This window comes from Leptopilina boulardi, unplaced genomic scaffold (assembly GCF_019393585.1).
Source record: "Leptopilina boulardi isolate dan_hultmark-lab unplaced genomic scaffold, ZJU_Lbou_2.1 LbouV2_165, whole genome shotgun sequence".
In the NCBI taxonomy this organism is placed as follows: domain Eukaryota; kingdom Metazoa; phylum Arthropoda; class Insecta; order Hymenoptera; family Figitidae; genus Leptopilina; species Leptopilina boulardi.
In genome coordinates, this window is record NW_026137713.1 from 5,404,769 (window position 1) to 5,422,140 (window position 17,372).

Sequence of the window (17,372 nt, forward strand, 5' to 3'; positions counted from 1 at the left end):
TTTTATTTTCAAATTTTTATTCTTAAGACTAATATTTCAATTAAATGGAATAAATAAGGTTTATTTACAAATAAATTAGAATTTTCATTTTTTTTTTTTCATTTTCATCGTTGAGTTAAACTTCGTTTTCCGCCAGTGAATTTCATCTGCTTGTACGGCTTAGTATTGTGTGAAATTCTTTGCGCATAGGAGTTAGACGACCAATCGTTTCCATATCTATCATGGTGCGACGAATGATCCAAATGAATAGGTGATCCTATAAATTATTATTATTTTAGAAATGAATGACATTTAATTAAATGTAATTTAGTATATTAATTAGATTAATAATTATATAATCTTTTTTTCTTTCAGAAATCCAAAATTTTCAAGAATCCTTGAAAACGTAAATTTGCCTTTGGACGTTTACCTCTTTGTAGCAGTCTACTTAACTTTAAAAGTCTTCTGACTTTTAACTTTGATGTTGCCCGAGTGAAGTGATGAGGGGAGTTTTATTTTTTAAAAGGTCAACACCAAAAAGGAAAAAGAATTATTCTTTTCTCTGTGTGTATATAAGGAGGTTAAACAAATCACGAGATGGTAAATATCTGAATTTTAATAATAAAAAAATGTAATTTTTTGTAATTTAAAAAAAATTGTGATAATTTGTAAAAATGGAATGTAGAAAAAAAGGTTTATTATATTGTTGAGCTTAATTTAAGAATAAAAAGTTTCATACCAAAATCGTATGCAGGTTCATGAGCGATGGAATATGGACTCGCGTATGGCGTCCTGTATTTGAAGATTTCGACGAATTTGAGAGTAACGATGACAATTGCAGCAACGGCAAAGGACACGAGGACGATTTTGAATTTTATTAGAAGTAGAGCTATCCAACCCTTGAGACCACCCAAAACTGTGAACGAAGGAAAGAGAAAGAGAGAGATATATATAGAGATGGAAGTCTATTATTTCACTATGCATTCGAATCGCTTTAGGATTCACACCCGGCCCCGCATAGACGAGGACAAGAGTGTAAAGTGGTATAATATAGAAAACGGAGGTATGCAAATGTAATTATGTAAATCATGTATGTAAAATAGCTTCCCCAGTTCGTTCGTTGAGCTAAAACATTGGTGTAAGTCGAGTTGTAATGATAAAAGTGAATATGTAATTACGCGAGAGGAAAGACGGATAAAGATAAGCGCTGCTGAATCCACAGTGCCTCGCTGTAAAAAACGTCAATGTTTACTTCAAGTTTTTTACGTCACTTGAAAATAATTCTCGAATATATAGCCAAATTTTCAAAATTAAAAAATCCAATTTTGTAAATTCTACATTTTTCATATGTCAAATTAAAAAAAAAAATTTTTTTAACTAATTTTAAAAAATATTTTTTTTGAAATGTGATAAAAATTTGGCTACATTTCTTTTTTAGATGATCAGAAGAACTTACGAAGGAGATGATGATATTTGTGTTTGCGAGATTGCAGTCCATTTCCGTTTGATTCATTGTCATCGATGTCATTGTTATTGGCGAGTTGTGACGTTTGAATAGGATCCGCAGCCATCATGCAAATCATCGAGACAACCAGGAAAATCAAAACTCGCCGACGATTCACTGTCACCGACATTGCACGAGCTTCCGGAAGAAAGTGAAGATTCGTTTTGGAACCGGAATGGATTGTGCGATATTGTTATATATATATATGTGTGAACAGCGAGGGAGAGAGAGAAATATACACACACCTCAATGGTCGCAGGTGAGAACAATTTGTGCAAACTAAAGCTTTCTCTGCAGTCAAAACGTGACATCTTTTTACAAACGTTGCTCATTGTTTTTATTCGAATCGAAAGATCAACTTACTCTTTCAATTTAATTGAGTTTATTTTGTTAATTGTTGAAATTCAATTTTTAGGGAATTTTTTTTTTTAATTTTAATTATTTTTAAAATTAATTTTTCAAAAATTGATTTATTTAAAAAAATTGAGTTAATAATTTAGTAATAAATTAAGAATAATTTATAGAATTTCATTTTTTTAATTTTCTTTCTTATCTTTAATTCCGTTGAAATTAATTAATAAAAATAAAATTCGAGATTATTTTTTATCTTGACTTTCATGAAAGTAGTTACGGCATATATGCGTAACATAAAAAAATATGTCTCTTGCAATTTAATTTCTTTTACTTTAAATGCCAGTACTTTTGATTCTTTGAAACGATTTTTATGTCAAGTGTAATTGGATAAAGTTATATCTGCGCTGCTGATTTTCTGAAACGTCATTTGAAATATCACTTTGTACATGTGATATTTCGAGTTTAGGATTAAAAATGAAAATGAATTGCAATTTCATGAAAGTTTCGCATAATTACTAGAGTAATTAGTCAGAGATTACTAATAGAGTCATGCAGATTTTAATTGAAAGCTCTAAATTATTAAGAAATTACTTTGATGTTTATTTTATATAGAATTTCTTAAGAAACAAAATTATTTCATGTATTAACTACAGTTTATTAAGAGCAGAACGATTAATTTATTTTATTTTTTTTACATTGTTTCATTTTAATCGTTACTTTTTAATGGTATCCTTACATTTTTTTTCTCAATTTTAAAATATTTTTTTTGCATATTATTTTTCCGTTTTTTTTTTCTACAAAATCATTACTGAACTTTTGAAAATGGAGCTTTGAAAAAAATTATTTGCATAACTTTTCAACTCGTTAGCCTCATAAATAATCAATGGAAAAGTTGTCGTAGTAAAAAGAAAAATAATTTTCATTAAAGATTCCTTCAATGTATAATGTGACAAGACTCACTTTCTTAAAGTATCGATTACAATTTTTTTTTTATCTCGATTCGAAAAAAAAATAATATAAATTTCTGAATATTTAATTGAAATAATTGACAAATTAAATTTACTTCTTTATTTTTTAATTCGATGTCATTTGCTTAATAATTATTTTTTTTTTTTTAAATTAAAACGATGCTTTGTGTACGACTAAAGAAGACGCCTGAACTTATCAATTTTCCTAAACTCTTTGGAGCTTTGAATAGATAACTTTAGAAGGAAGATATTTCAAGTTTTAAAACTTCTTTGTCTTAAAAGATAAGCTTATAAATTTGTCAAATTGAATATTGATCGGGAATTAAACTTTTCCATTAAGAAAGATTATTATTAAAACTGCCACTAAATTGTTTTTTTTTTTTTATTATTAAAAGAACAATTCTAATTAAAGGTGGTAGCAATTACAATCCTCTTTTAGTTAATTAGTGTCAATTTCAGATAAAGTTAGTTTTAATTATTAGTTGTATTAATTAATGGACGTTATGAATTTTTTTCGTTTAAATTCAGAATCAGTTTCGAAAAACTGATTTTTTATTAATAACTGCTCAAATGGATTTAAAAAAAAAAATATGGTAACCGTTAAAGTCCCTCGTGTATTGTTCGATACCACCAATCATTTTTTTTTTATTTTATCTCTAGCGGTTTCGAAATGAACAAATTATTCTGTGAACTGCCGAAAATTCTGCACCTGGGTTTACTAAATTTTGGGGCTAGCAGGGACATATATTTTGACAGGATGAATCTTCCAACACGTGAAATACATCTTCACATATTTAGACGCATACAACTGAAACAAAAGGGGTCCACATAAATTATGGACCTTCACAGAACGACATACAGGACTGTAAAAAGGGTGGATTCAAAAAAAAAAAAAAAAAAAAAAATAGGGGGAGGAAAAAGGTCAAGTAGTTGTGGGTGGGGTGAAGCGGAAGACAAGTTAGGGGAAAAAACGGGACTAACACACAATTAAGATAAATAATGAGCCTCTATCTGAAAATTAAATAAATTAAGTTACATTATTAACGTCTTAATTAATTTTCCGTTTTGTGTATATTTTTTTTATTTTGACTTTGAGAAAGCACTATTGACAGAAAGAAAGAGAAAGAGTGACGATAAAGAGTAATGATTGTAATTACAATTTTTTTTTTTTTTTAGTTTTTCAAAGAAAGTCGACGCGCTAAAAGGAATGCTCCATTTTAACTTGCAAGGCGCTAACTAGATCCTATTGGAACTAGAAAAACGCTAAATAAGTTTCTCTTTCTGCAAATGCTTTCACTGAAATTAAACTACTATTCGCCAACGTTCAAAAGTCAAATAATTTCCAAGTGTCAGACTAATAATTACAACTGAATTACTATTTTACAAATAAAATTAATAATCGTTCAATTTAATTAGTATTAAAAACTCCAAGTCTCAAGATATTATGAAAAACTACTAGAAAATGAAAATTTAATTGAAAACCGGGAATTTTAGGTCAAACCCTGTAATATATATGTCTAGAAAAAAATTGCTATTAATTAAAGCAGTATTTGAAAATACTTTAAATTGAAACTAAATTTTCTTTTTAAAAAAATCAATCACGTCATGCTTTTTAGACAGAAAGCTTTTAAATTTCAAGGCTTAGAAATCAGAAGCAATTTAGATATCTATTATATTTCGAAATTGAAAGCATTTAAATTTAGAGTCTTTTAAATTACTGATATTTAGATTCGAAAGATTTTTATATCTAAAAGCTCTTTTCATATTCTCATAGTTTAGAAATTATTTTTTTTTTTTTGCTTTTTGTTTCAAATACGAGTATATACGTATTTCGAAATTGAATATATACAATAAATGATGATGCAGCGTGGCTTTCATTATAGCTTTTTCAGATTTTTAGAGTCACAGTGAGAATATTACAAAGGCGAAAATAATATTTACCAGGGTAATTCTCATTTTATTTTTAGAATGACAAAAAAAAACAGAATTTTTATTTTTTCTTTTCCTTTAAAATTTGATTGACTTAAAAATTAATTTTAAATAAAATAATACCGTAGAAAAACAAAAGATTCACAATTTAAACAAATAAAAATTGTTGCAATAGTTAAGATAATAAATATTAATAAATAGTACAAAAAATAAATGGAAAATTGTTTTAAAAAAATATATATTTAAAGGTCAAGAAAGCTTTGATGACAATGTGACATGACAATGAGAGACAAGAATGACAAGATACACGAGGTGTCAAAGCGTGAACAGATATTTGGACGAACGCAGGAAGGATGTGACAAACGCACAACATTATTTGGGCGTTTCAATGGTAGATTATAAAAATAACTTGGAGCACGCTTCGACCGAAGAAAACTTGTGTAAGATTGGAATCCCCTGAAATGGTGACACGTGCTGTCACAAAATCAGCATTTGTTGTTTATTGTATATTTAATAAATCTTTTTTTTATAGGAATTAAATTGGTAAATAAATGAACAAAAAAAATTTTTTTTATAAGTTTTTTTTATTTTTTAATATTTTTCACAAAATTTTGAATTAATATTTTAAAATGAGGCAGGCTCGAATTCATTCAAATACTTTTCATTTAATATATTATATTCTGTTAACATTTGCCTATAAATGATCTCAATTTCCCCACTGGTTATAAAGAGCTGTTTCTATCGTCTTCTATGTCTCGTTTTAAAATTTTTATTTTAAATTGCAAAAATGTGCTGGCCTCTCGTTTTTTAGTCATGATATACTCCATTTTTTGATCACAGATTTTTCTGTTTATATATTGAAGAAAAAAATGTTATTTTAATTTCAATTTTTTAAAATCTTTTACATTTTCAACATGGTTTTATGATACATTTTCAATTAATTAATATTTTTATCAATGAAAATATTCCCCGATTACAGTATAGAAGAGATTTTTTCTTTCAAATTATTATTATTGTCGATAAATGTTCTCTTCATTTTAGATAAAATAGAAAAAGTATTTTTATATTTGCCTTATTATTTGGCACGAAAGTTCTCGAGGAATTGATTGAGAAACAATAGTTGGAAATTGAAGAGCTTCTTACTTTATAATTTCGAAAACTTTGGATACATAAAATAAATTTTCACAGTATTTTTGCTAAAAAAAAAGAAAAAGAAAGAAACCCTGTACAAGATGTACAGCATGACTAACGAGCTGAGTTAAGTGCCACCGAAGAATCTCAAGTAGAACGAGGGTTAGCCAGATGAGGATCATGAGGAAAAAATATCTCTCGCATTTGTTAAAAAAAATTTTTTTTTTAAAGTTACTCTTTTTTTTGCTCCCGCAGTTAAATGAGAACAGATTATTAGGTTTTGTACCGAGTAAAAATGTACTGACTCAGAACTTATTTACAAAAATAAAGCGCAGAATTTGTTTTCAGTCAGTCATTTGCAAGTGTGGAGCATAAAACTCATGGCTCTCTCTCTTTCTCTCTTTCTCTCTCACTCTCGACTAAAATCTTCATAGAGAATGAAGAGGAGTTCTATTGAGTTTTGTCATTTCCGTAATAGATATGAATATGATTTAACAGTCAATAATGAGAAATTCACTCTTTACAATAAACGATACATTCTATTTCATTTTCCAGCACACAAAAACGATTCGACTAATTTACTGGAAGACAAACTTTACTTTAAAAAAATAAATAAAGAAATTAGTCAATTTTTTAAGAATAAAATTTACAGAAGTAGATCATTTCTACAAACCTGATTAATTTTTTCAAGATACAATTTACATCTTCCAATTATCGAAATCGTTTTTGTCGCTCAGAGAAAGTTAATTTTCATGAAAAAGAGTTTTTTCCCGTCTTTCGGAAAAGAGAAGAAAAATTTAAGCTCATGAGTTTTGCTCCATCTACAGAGAGAATGAAAAATATTCTTTGATAGTCGAGTATTTTTTTTTTTTTTTTTCTAAAATGAAAATTCGTTTCTTCTTTAGTTCCTCTTTTTTCATATTCAAAAACATAACAGCTTCTCTCAAAACGTAACATCGTAAATTAATAAATAAATATATGTATATAATATATATTTGTATTACCGTATCACGTACGCACTATAATCTTAAAAGTAAAATTATGTATAATTATATTATATTATTTATAAATGCGCGTGTATAATATAAGTCTGTGTGTGCCTATATTATTATTTTATTTCGTTAATGCTCTGATGATTTGCATGTGGCACCAAAAGGACCGTGAAAATTTCTCAAGCACTCTCTTCTTATTATTCAATGTGTACAAGTCACTCGCTTTTTCACTCTTCTCATTCACACTTGACTCTTTCACTCTCTCTCAAAAAAAAAAAAAAAAATTCTTTTACTCTCTGTGGTGCTTTAAGCGTCCTTTTATTATCCCTCTTTTTTTCTCTCTATCTCAGACTCGCCACGACTCGTGTAGTCACATTTGCCGAGTCGCCTAGCCTAGCGGATTAAACAAGGCTAGGTCGTGGCTAACGAGATGCTGCTTTGATTTGATTTATCGCTACCTAGAATGTAGAACGAACGTTCGCCCTGAAACGATTTCTGCTCCGGGCGGCGCAATTTCTCGGAAGACATTTCATTTGTATCTTTCTTCAACCCTACTTCCTGCCTTCGTGGTCGATCCTCATTCACCGATAAAAAATATACTTAATATTAACCACAGCTTTAAAAAGAATATCGACTAGGGGGAAAGAATGATGTCATTCACCCTTTTATTTTTTGAGAGAAAATTTTCGCAAATCTATATTTTTTTTCACAAATCTGAATCAGTAGAGATATTTTTCATTGAGTTAAAAATAACTAATTTTAAATTAATTAACATTTTTTCGTTAGAATCTCTTCTAATTCAGATTTAAGAAATCGAATTTAAAAAATCATATTTACAATTCAAATAGTTAATAAACTTATATATATATAACAAAATGTGAGCATTCTCGAAAGGGGGAATTCTTGGAATTCCAAGAGAGTGAAAATGGATTATCGCTCGCTCAACAATCTTGGAATTTCTATCTTCATCCAATTTTCCATAAGTGCTTCATTATACCCTGCTACAAAGTTTTTGTTAGGAAATAAATTACACGAATTTTGAATTTCCAATGCAGTTGCATTAATAATAGCAGTTTGGAAAAATTAGCCCAAGACAATATTGGACAATATTTTCTTTTCGATAAAAATTTTATAATTTTAGATTTTTCATTAATAATTTAATTTTAATGAAAAAGTATAAATAAAATTATTATTTTTATCAAAAATCCGAGTGAAAAAAAATATCGTTCAATAAAAATGTTCCCGCAAAAGATCGATTGTCATCCAACATGAATACACATCTTTTCTATGCAAGAATCTATTCTCGTGTCAAGTTCATTCACCGCAAACGAATTGTTTTTACAAAAAAAAAAAAGAAGTACGCAGCCTTCACACTGGACCCTTTTGAAAAAAAAAAATATCCTCACACCTTCCCTTGTGAATTCTCACACAAAAAAAGCTATACACAAAAAATTCTCTTTCAGAGAATATTAGATGAAAGAAAGAAAAAAAAAATGCGTTCACACGAAAACCACGTGCGGTTTCTGAGGGATCGGCGGCTCATAGTCGTAATCATAGTCGCGAACAGAAGGTGCGCTAGGTCTCGGTAATGAGGATGGTGTACGCATCCGATATAGTGAAAGTACTTCCGGTGGTTCGTCCCTAGCTAAACCAGTGACATCCGCCACCGCGTAAACGCCCTCCTCAATTTGTCGTCTCTCGTATAGATTATCACGATCACGACGATTTGGTCGCGAGTATCTTGGCGTTTCGTAGACATTTGTCGTTGGATCGAGTGATTCTTGACTCGTTTTTCGTCTTGGTGTCTCGTAAAGAATCTCTTCATTACGCGTGGCAATTAATCGTCGACTATAGGATTCGGGATTTTTGTCGAGTTCATCGTTGCCACGTCCCACATAGACAAGAAGTTCAGGTCGATTTGGTGCCGTGTAGGCCGGTCGTTTTCTTCTTTTTGACCGAGTCACGTGAACTATCAGCGCCAGAATAGTGGCGGTTGCCGCGAGGCATCCGGCAGCTGACAGCGAAAGATAAAGAGGACTCAATCGACATCGAAGTGAACCCTCCGGCAGGGAAATTAGTGATTTGCCGATGAATTCCTCGTCGACGCAAACAATATCCTGAACGTCCAAATCGAGACGGGTCTCGTTGCGTCTTTCCTCGGCACGAAGAACGTTCCATAACCAGTGCACGGAACAATTGCACACCAGGGGATTGTGGCCCACCCGCAGGGACGACAGCCCGTCAACGGGGAACTGAGTTGGTTGCAGAGTTGCCAGACTGCATTGCCTGAGGGAGACCCACCTGTAACATTAGAAAAAAAAAAGAAAAATGAATCCTATTTAATCGTATTGTTTGGCAATTTCGACCAGTGGTCAATTGTTGTACATTTCTTATAATCGAGTCTAAGTAAATTGCATGCTGCGTGAATAATTCCCATTTCTATTTCCCTGTCGCGTGGATATTCAATTGTGCAGCAAAAGCTTATTGTTCAATTTTGTTACGCGCGATTTCGTGCAATTATCAGTTTGAATGGAATGGAAAAAAAAATTTTTTTTGTGTGAAACAAATTATTTCTTTTGCCATATGAGGAAGGGGGAAACTATTTATTATTTCTCATGATCCATTTTCTATAAATCAAATTTTGCTCATTTTTCATTCGACAAGATAATTAAAAATTTAATTACTTATTTTTTATTGATTTGAATAAAATTTTCTGAAAAATATGAAAATAGGTAACTGTTTTAGAATATTGACAATAATTGTTTCTTCCATTTTTTTTATCCTCTAGGTTTAAAAAAAAAATTCGAAAAATAAGAAGAAGACGATTGCAAATTGAATAGAGCCGTTTTCTATAAAATATTGATTGGCCTGAGAAGAAGCCGATTCTAAAAGCAAATTGCATATTCAAGTGAACGACTTGAAACGCTATTACCAAGAGGATTTTAAAAAGCTTTTTCCTAATAAAAATGAAAATCACATTTTCTATTCTTAAGTTTGATTCGCAAAAAAATTTCAAAAGAAATTTGACTTTTCAATCGTTTAATAGCACCATGGAATGTTTGGGTCAATAAAACTTTTTAAAATACAATCACAAATTTCTATTCCATTTTTTTAAAAAATTTTATTTTACGAGTAAATTTTTTTTCCCCCATTTTTCTTTTCCTTAAAAATAAATCTAGTAAGAAATAAAAAGTAAATAATATAACGAGTTAATAAATTTATATATAGAGTTTACCTCTTCCTTATAACCGAAACTATCGAGTAAGTAATTTTCATTTTTAGATGAACAATATTTTTTTTTTCAATTTACTTCAAACTAAATTTTTATTACCAGATTGTGAACGACAGAAATCGATATAAAGCAGCGATTTTACGACCAACCGATCAGGTCTTTAAATCAGATCTTGATAATTTTATTATACGAGATTTTATGTACTAGCAATATTTTTGTGCGCTTACATAAAGAAAAAAAGAATGACGTTATACGCGTGATGTCATAAAAATTTTACATCACGACGGTCGTTGACAAAAAAATTTATTGAACGCTTTCGTGTGAGGTGTTTCCCTTAAATTGAAAGTAATTTTCGAAGCTTGAGATCAAAGTGCTTGTTGGTAAGGCGTAATAAAAAATGACAAAACAAAAAAAAAATTACAATTACGAAAATGTAAAAATAAAAAGAAAAAAAAGAGAGATTTTTCTCTCTAGTTTTTCCTTTTAAAATGTATTTTTATGGCTCTCGTTAGAAAAGTTAGATAATAAATGCAAGGCTTAATAAATCAATATTTAACTTTAAGTTCCCAAGTTTTGTGAAATTTTTCTGATTAATGAAACTTCTTGACTTTATATCTCCCATGATTTATGTATTTTTTTTTCCCTCACGATCAATTTCAATAATTCAAAATTAAATTACTGTGACAATTGTCTGAAATGAAAAAGTTTAAATAAAATAAAAAAAAAATTGGAATTTGATTCTAAAAAAATGACATATTTATTGAAACTTAATAAATAGAACTTCTCTAATCTTGAAATAGAGCTAAGGAAAATTCCCCTTTGGGGTGTCTCAAACCCGATAATAAAATATCCCGTTTGAACCCGCAGTTAAATAGAAGCGAAACGATCTAAAACCCCAAAACCAGAGATAGGATTCGCGATAGCCATTTTCCTCATCTCTCTCTCTCTCTCTCTCACTTCTGAAAATCACTCTATAGAAGCAGTTAAAGCTCACCTCAGATATCGAGCTCCATACAGCACCCTCGCAGGCAATACCCTCAGATCACGATTTCCGTCCATTGAGATACGTTCAAGATTAACGTTATCAGCGAATGCCCTTGGATGGACATCAGCGATCGAGCAATTGTTTAACTCCAAATTCTTAAGTTCAAATAAATTTTGAAAGGCCACGCTATTCAACGATTCCAATGGATTTCCATTGAGGGTCAACGTTATCAGTACATTCAATCTTGAGATCGCAGCCGTAGGCACCGAGGTCAATTTATTTCCCGATAAATCTAATATTTTCAAATTCGGCAATTGATCGAAGGCATCGTTTGCTATCCTCAATATTCCATTGTCCGCCAAACTGAGAAACGTCAATACATTCATTGAAGGCAAAGAACCACTCACAAGTTCTTCAATGAGATTACTCGACAAATCGAGAATTTCAAGTGTTGGTTTCACTAGTGCCAAATTATCCGTTGGTACCTCCAGCAATACGTTACGACTCAAAAGTAACGTTCGAATACATGGCAAACTCTTCAATAAATCATCGGGCAAACTTGTCATTGAATTGCCACTTAAATTCAAATATTCCAATTCGTTGGTATCGTGAAATGCCAATTCTTCCATTTCAGTGATATTATTCCCTGATAAATCAAGTTCCCTTAGCAATTTTAATCCTCGAAGGGCATTTTTTGTAATGTTTCTTATGACATTATTGCTGAGATTTAATGTGACGAGACTACCTTGAAATTTGAAATTATGCGAGCCAAGTGTGTGAATGAGATTTGATGCGAGACTCAGGGTTTTTAAATTTCCATAAAAGTCAAATGTATGATGAACGCTGACAACACGATTTGCCGAGAGATCGAGATGACGAATTTCAGGATTCAATTGAATCGGCACCACGTCCAAACTACCTGATACACAACTCGCGATCAGCGCCGTGTCATTGCATCGACATCGCGCTGGACAAATTCCACTTGACAATGCTGGTAGACTCGCGAGCAATATACTCGCCATCGCTATCGCAACCGGCAGGGCCGTCGACGAGGGTCCTCGTGATGCCATTCCATGAGTTAACTAGGACTGACCTGTAACATAAATAAATTTATACTTCATTAGTCAATTTCATAACAAAAAATTAAATTCTCAATATTTTTAAATATAAAAAATTAAATTCTAAAAAAAAATATATAAATATTAAATAAAATAAATAATAAAATAATAATTAATTTTAGAACGTTTTGAAAAATTTGATTTCATGAAATTAACAATATTTCATTTTATAATAATAAATGCATAATTTAAGCCTATTGTATATCTAATAATCTGAGAACAAAATCTTTTGGATATATTAATCATGAGTGAAGGTATACCATAAGGATTAATGTCTGTTATTTGATAAAACGACAGGAAACGATCATAACTGCCATCAATGGAGATGCATCATCTCACATTGATTTTATTTTATTTTTATATACAAGAGTTTAAATTGTACATTAAATACATTATATGGTAATGTTATAAAGGCGGGGTTCCTATTGTTATTTTAAAAGGACAGTTTTACATTAGCCTTCCGGCTGAGTCACGTGTCAATTATTTTTTTTTCATTCCTTGCGGCTCATATATATATTTTCATTCAAGACATTTTTCTTTCTCTTTCTCTTTACTTTCATTATAATTCGATTTTAATGAAAATTTAATTTACTACATTTGAATATTTATTAAATAATTATTTAATTTTCAATTTAATTTTGGGGAAAAGGAAATTTTTTTAAAAAATTATTTTTCGAAAATAATTTATAATAATCTAGGACACATATTGTTTACCATTATATGGATGAGAAAATCTCTTTTATCGCGTTAGTAATTTTTGCAAATGCGGAAATTCAGTTGGACAGCGCGCACATTCTGCAGAGGGCAACTTTCTCAATTAATAATGTGTGCCCATTTTAAACGCATTTTAATTAGAGAAAGACCATGGCAGAGATAGGAGTAAAATTTTAAAACTGACCAGACAGCCGTGGTAGCAGGGCTTCTACAATTTTTTTTTTTTAGTCTTTTTCTCACAAAACGACTTTGTTGGAAATCGCGTAATAATTGGGTATGCGCATAGTGATAAGGATTCTTCTCTCTCTCAGAATTCATTTTCTCGTTTGACTGTAACGACGTGTGTATCCTGCAACACCTTTTTAATTATCGTTCCTCCCCCCCCCAAAAAAAAAGAAGGGGAGAAAAAGTTTTACTATCGCGTCACATTTTCGACTATCATAACTTTTATTCTCCTCCCTATATATTTTCGTTCAAAATAAAAAGTTGACCAAAATATTAATTTCTTTTTTCATATTTTTATATTGTAAAAATTATTCAATCGGCGTTTTTTTAAAAAAATTAATTTCTTTCTCTGAATTTTTTTTTTTGGCGGAAATTATTTAATCGGTGGATTTTTTAAAATTTTAAATTAAAATTGATTAAAAATGGAAAATTTAAGATCTAATTATTTTTTTTTCTATAGGTGTAAATGTTGACAGTCGGCGGTTGTTGAAATGGAGACAAGTACTTGTCGACGATAGTTATAGATTCGTGAGGAGTTCCATTGAGTAGTAGGAATTAGTTTAAAGTTTGAACGAGCCCTACTGGTTTTCCGTAGACAGCAGCTTGTCAACTGCGATTACACTCGACATCCATCCTTCCAAATATATATATATATATATATATATATATATATATATACGATATGCATATATTTACATTACATTATTTCAAAGTATGATATGGTGCACAATGTTTAGCACAAAGTTACCTCACACACACACATATTTATATATTCAATCCCCTTGTATATGAACCCTCACATCACGTCTACATTATACTTGAAACGCTACTCGAAATATTCGCCCAACCCTTATACTTTTGCGACCTGACTCTCTCTTATATATTGTCCACGCCAATAAAGTCGTTTCTTTACATTGCAGCTACCAAAGTGCGACTATAACGGGGGCTTCAACGCATGTCAAGGGCTTTCATGATAGTCGTTTGGCCAAGTATTTTTCAAGAATTTCCCAAAAGCCTTTCCTTGTGAAATAGAGTTTTCAAAGTATCAAAAAAAAAAAAAAAAAGTGTTTAAGAAGAGACATTTTTCGAATTAAAATTATTATTAAAAAAAAGAAATTTTCAAAGAAAAGAAAATTTTCCGTAGTAAAAAAATGTACAGAGAGAGAGAGAGAGAGAGAGAGAGAGAAAGAGTATTTATTAAAATTTACTATCAGTAGTAAAGGTCAATTTTAGTCAGACAGCCCGAGTCAAAATTTAGACTCTCTATAAGTTCTCTAAAAACCTCCTTTTATTTGCAAAAGTGGAAATATCTGCTATATTGGAGGCTGAAAGGAGGTTTTAAAGATGACTAGAGAGGCGTAAAAGAGGTTAAAAAAACAAAAAAAAACGAAAAAATAAAATTAAAAAAATGTAAAAATTGGATTTTTTTTCTTATGGACATTATTTATTGATCCTATTGAAGATATATTTATTGGTCTTTGTCGTAATACTATAAAACTTTTAGGAGTAATAAAACTTCGAAAAATTCAAATTAAGAAAAAATTCCAAGACCTCTTTTCAACCTTTAAACATGCAGATTTAGAAATAAGCGCATGATTTCAGTCTAAAAAGAGGCTGAGAAAATCGAGGGTGAAAAGAGGGAAAAATTTCGACTCGGGAGCTTTTTTTATTTTTGTAAATAATTTTGGTATAAGTAGTAAATATCAATTTCGGTCGGACTTAGTAGTAGTAAAATAAAGTTGAGGTCAGACAAAGATTTTTTTTAATATATTTAAAGTCTTAAGAGCCGATTGAAAATATCTGTTTATTATTAAACTATTTCATGAATGCTTGCTGAAATGTCAGTCACCCTGAATGGTATAATAAATAATTTCAACATCATTTATATGAGCAGACAAATGGGTCATTCGTTATTTTTAAACATATGTCTGTTTTATAATATAAGTCTAAAGCGGATATTATAGACCTATATAATAAATCTCGGATTCTCCATAATATTCCTTTTTTTTAAATATCTAAATTTAATTAAAAAATTGAATTTCACACTGTAATCTAAAATAGAAATAAAAATTTTAATTCAAGCTCCAATATAAAAACCAATTTCTTTTTTTTTTTTTTGAGAAGTAATTAAAGGTATATATAATAATAATTTTAACAGTAAATGATATTAAAAAATATTTCTATGAAAAATAATTAATAATTGAAAAAATTTAAAACACACACGCAAAAATAATATAATTAGAATATATGGAAAAAAAATATTCTCATTAGTGCCATCAAATATGTCCAATTAATCTGAAAATTTAATAATTGCTATTAAACTCTAGACGGATATGAGTTATGAAATAATATTAATTTTCGCTAATTTAAAAGATATCGAGAATTCATTGAAATAAAAATTGATATATATTAATTGCTTGTTTAATATATATTCTATATATAAAATAACACGATGCAGAAAAAAAATTAATTAATTGACTGCAAATCTCCTTGATGTGTTATTAGTATATAATTAAAAATATAATGCATTTCTTTTTCACGAAAATATTATATTATTAATATATAAAAATATAGTTTAAAAATATTTCCGTTATATGATAAATTAAAAGCTTTTTTTATTATTTCCTCTTCTCAATTTTTTATTGACATTGACAATTTATATATATATATATATTCCACATGAGATATAAATTTCAAAAACATATTCTCTTCCTCTCTAACATGTAAAAGATTTAATTAAAATCATTAATAAAAATTCTATTCTAATGAAATATTTCGCTGTTCCAGATAATTTTTTTTTCCATGGAAAGAAATGTTATATTTTTGCGTATATAAAAATTGAGAAATGCGTACAATTTTTTAGCAGAGATTGAAGTAAATGATGGTTTCATTGGGGGGATGGAAAGAGTAGATTTCGATATTGCTGTTTTGACGACATATTTTGTGCTTGGCAGAAATTCAGCAAACATTATATATATTTGGCTTGACAGTTCTCGCTGGAGGCTGAAATGGCTATATATATAAAATATATATTTTGAATATATATATATATATATAGTGTCGCACCATTTTCGTAACATTTTGTCGCTAGGCGGGGTAGATAATTATTGGATGGGTGAATTCACATTGAAATTCAATACCTTGTGACATTTGTGTCACGTACATGTATATATAAACATATACATAGATATATAGACAGTGACTATGGAAGCATATGATCTGGAACATGTCCCTAGGGCCAATTGCATCTTCCCTTTATCCATACCTCTCTTTCCTCATACATTGAATATCCTTAAAGGACAATGAATGTTTACAATCATTTATGATACTCTGATTAAGCTTTCAAATCCCCAAAGCAATTTCTATTTCCATAAGGCGTGAAATCCAATTTTACCGCATATCATTTTCAAATCGTCGGGGCATTAAATACACAAAAGTAATTTTAAATTAATGCTAAAAAATTATTTTCTAAAGCTTAATTTAAAATTAAAAAAAAAAAAACCCTCTTTTTAATAATTTCCGGGGCATGGAAGCTTATATCGTCTTTAGATTTAAGCCTTAATTATCCTAAGACGGATAAAATCTTGCTTACTCATGTGCCTGCCGTTGAACCCTCAACAGCATGTATATTGTATACTATAACGCAGAGTCATGGACTTGTATCTTTATCGAAGCAAGACACTCATTAGGATCGCGTGAAATTTTCCAAATTAGATATATATAGTCAATTACACAAAATTGGAGTTTTTTTTTTTAAAAGAGGAAATGAAAAAATTTCTTTCATTCGTTACGAGGAATTATTTAAAAAAAAAAAATTTTCAATTTGAAATTTTTTGTTCCGCATTAAAAATTAAAGTTATTTTTTGTTTTCAATTAATTTATTTCGAAGATATGAGAAAGTATTGATAAGAGGAAAATCCTTTAGAAGATTATCTTTTTCACATATATAATTTTAAAATATAATTAGCTAATTGAAACGACTAATTAGTAAAATAATTTTCATTAAAAAGTATAAACTAATGAAAATTTTAATTTCTCTTATAAAAGCGCGTTCGCTAAATTAAAGTGATACTTATAAATATTGTATATGAGTGTCTAATTAATTATATCCTTCTAAATTGAGTTTATTAAGCTTGTTTTTGTATGTGAAAGTCACAAACTAATTAAAGCTAGTTTTCCACTTTGACTTTTTTTTTTCCTAAATGTTTCTTCTGGAATAAGAGTGATGCCTTTATTTAATA

At 29.5% G+C, this 17,372-nt stretch overlaps 1 protein-coding gene and 1 long non-coding RNA gene across 5 annotated transcripts in view; one reads left to right on the forward strand and one right to left on the reverse strand.

Moving 5' to 3' along the window:
• The first annotated feature begins 113 nt into the window (after positions 1 to 113).
• LOC127277249 (uncharacterized) lies at positions 114 to 5,951 on the forward strand. The gene is made up of 5 exons (XR_007842346.1): positions 114 to 250; positions 355 to 579; positions 734 to 1,042; positions 1,418 to 1,742; positions 4,983 to 5,951. It is a non-coding gene; the product is annotated as an uncharacterized LOC127277249 (long non-coding RNA).
• Positions 5,300 to 17,372, reverse strand: part of LOC127277238 (insulin-like growth factor-binding protein complex acid labile subunit) — a 106,043-nt gene continuing 93,970 nt past the window's right edge. For all 4 annotated transcript variants that reach the window (XM_051298171.1, XM_051298173.1, XM_051298174.1 and 1 more), the window contains 2 exons: positions 11,084 to 12,167; positions 5,300 to 9,158 (listed from right to left, as the gene is read on the reverse strand). In XM_051298171.1, coding sequence (XP_051154128.1) covers positions 8,357 to 9,158; positions 11,084 to 12,144 — 1,863 coding nt within the window. In that variant the 5' untranslated portion in view covers positions 12,145 to 12,167 and the 3' untranslated portion in view covers positions 5,300 to 8,356. The remainder of the gene's footprint in view (positions 9,159 to 11,083; positions 12,168 to 17,372) is intronic.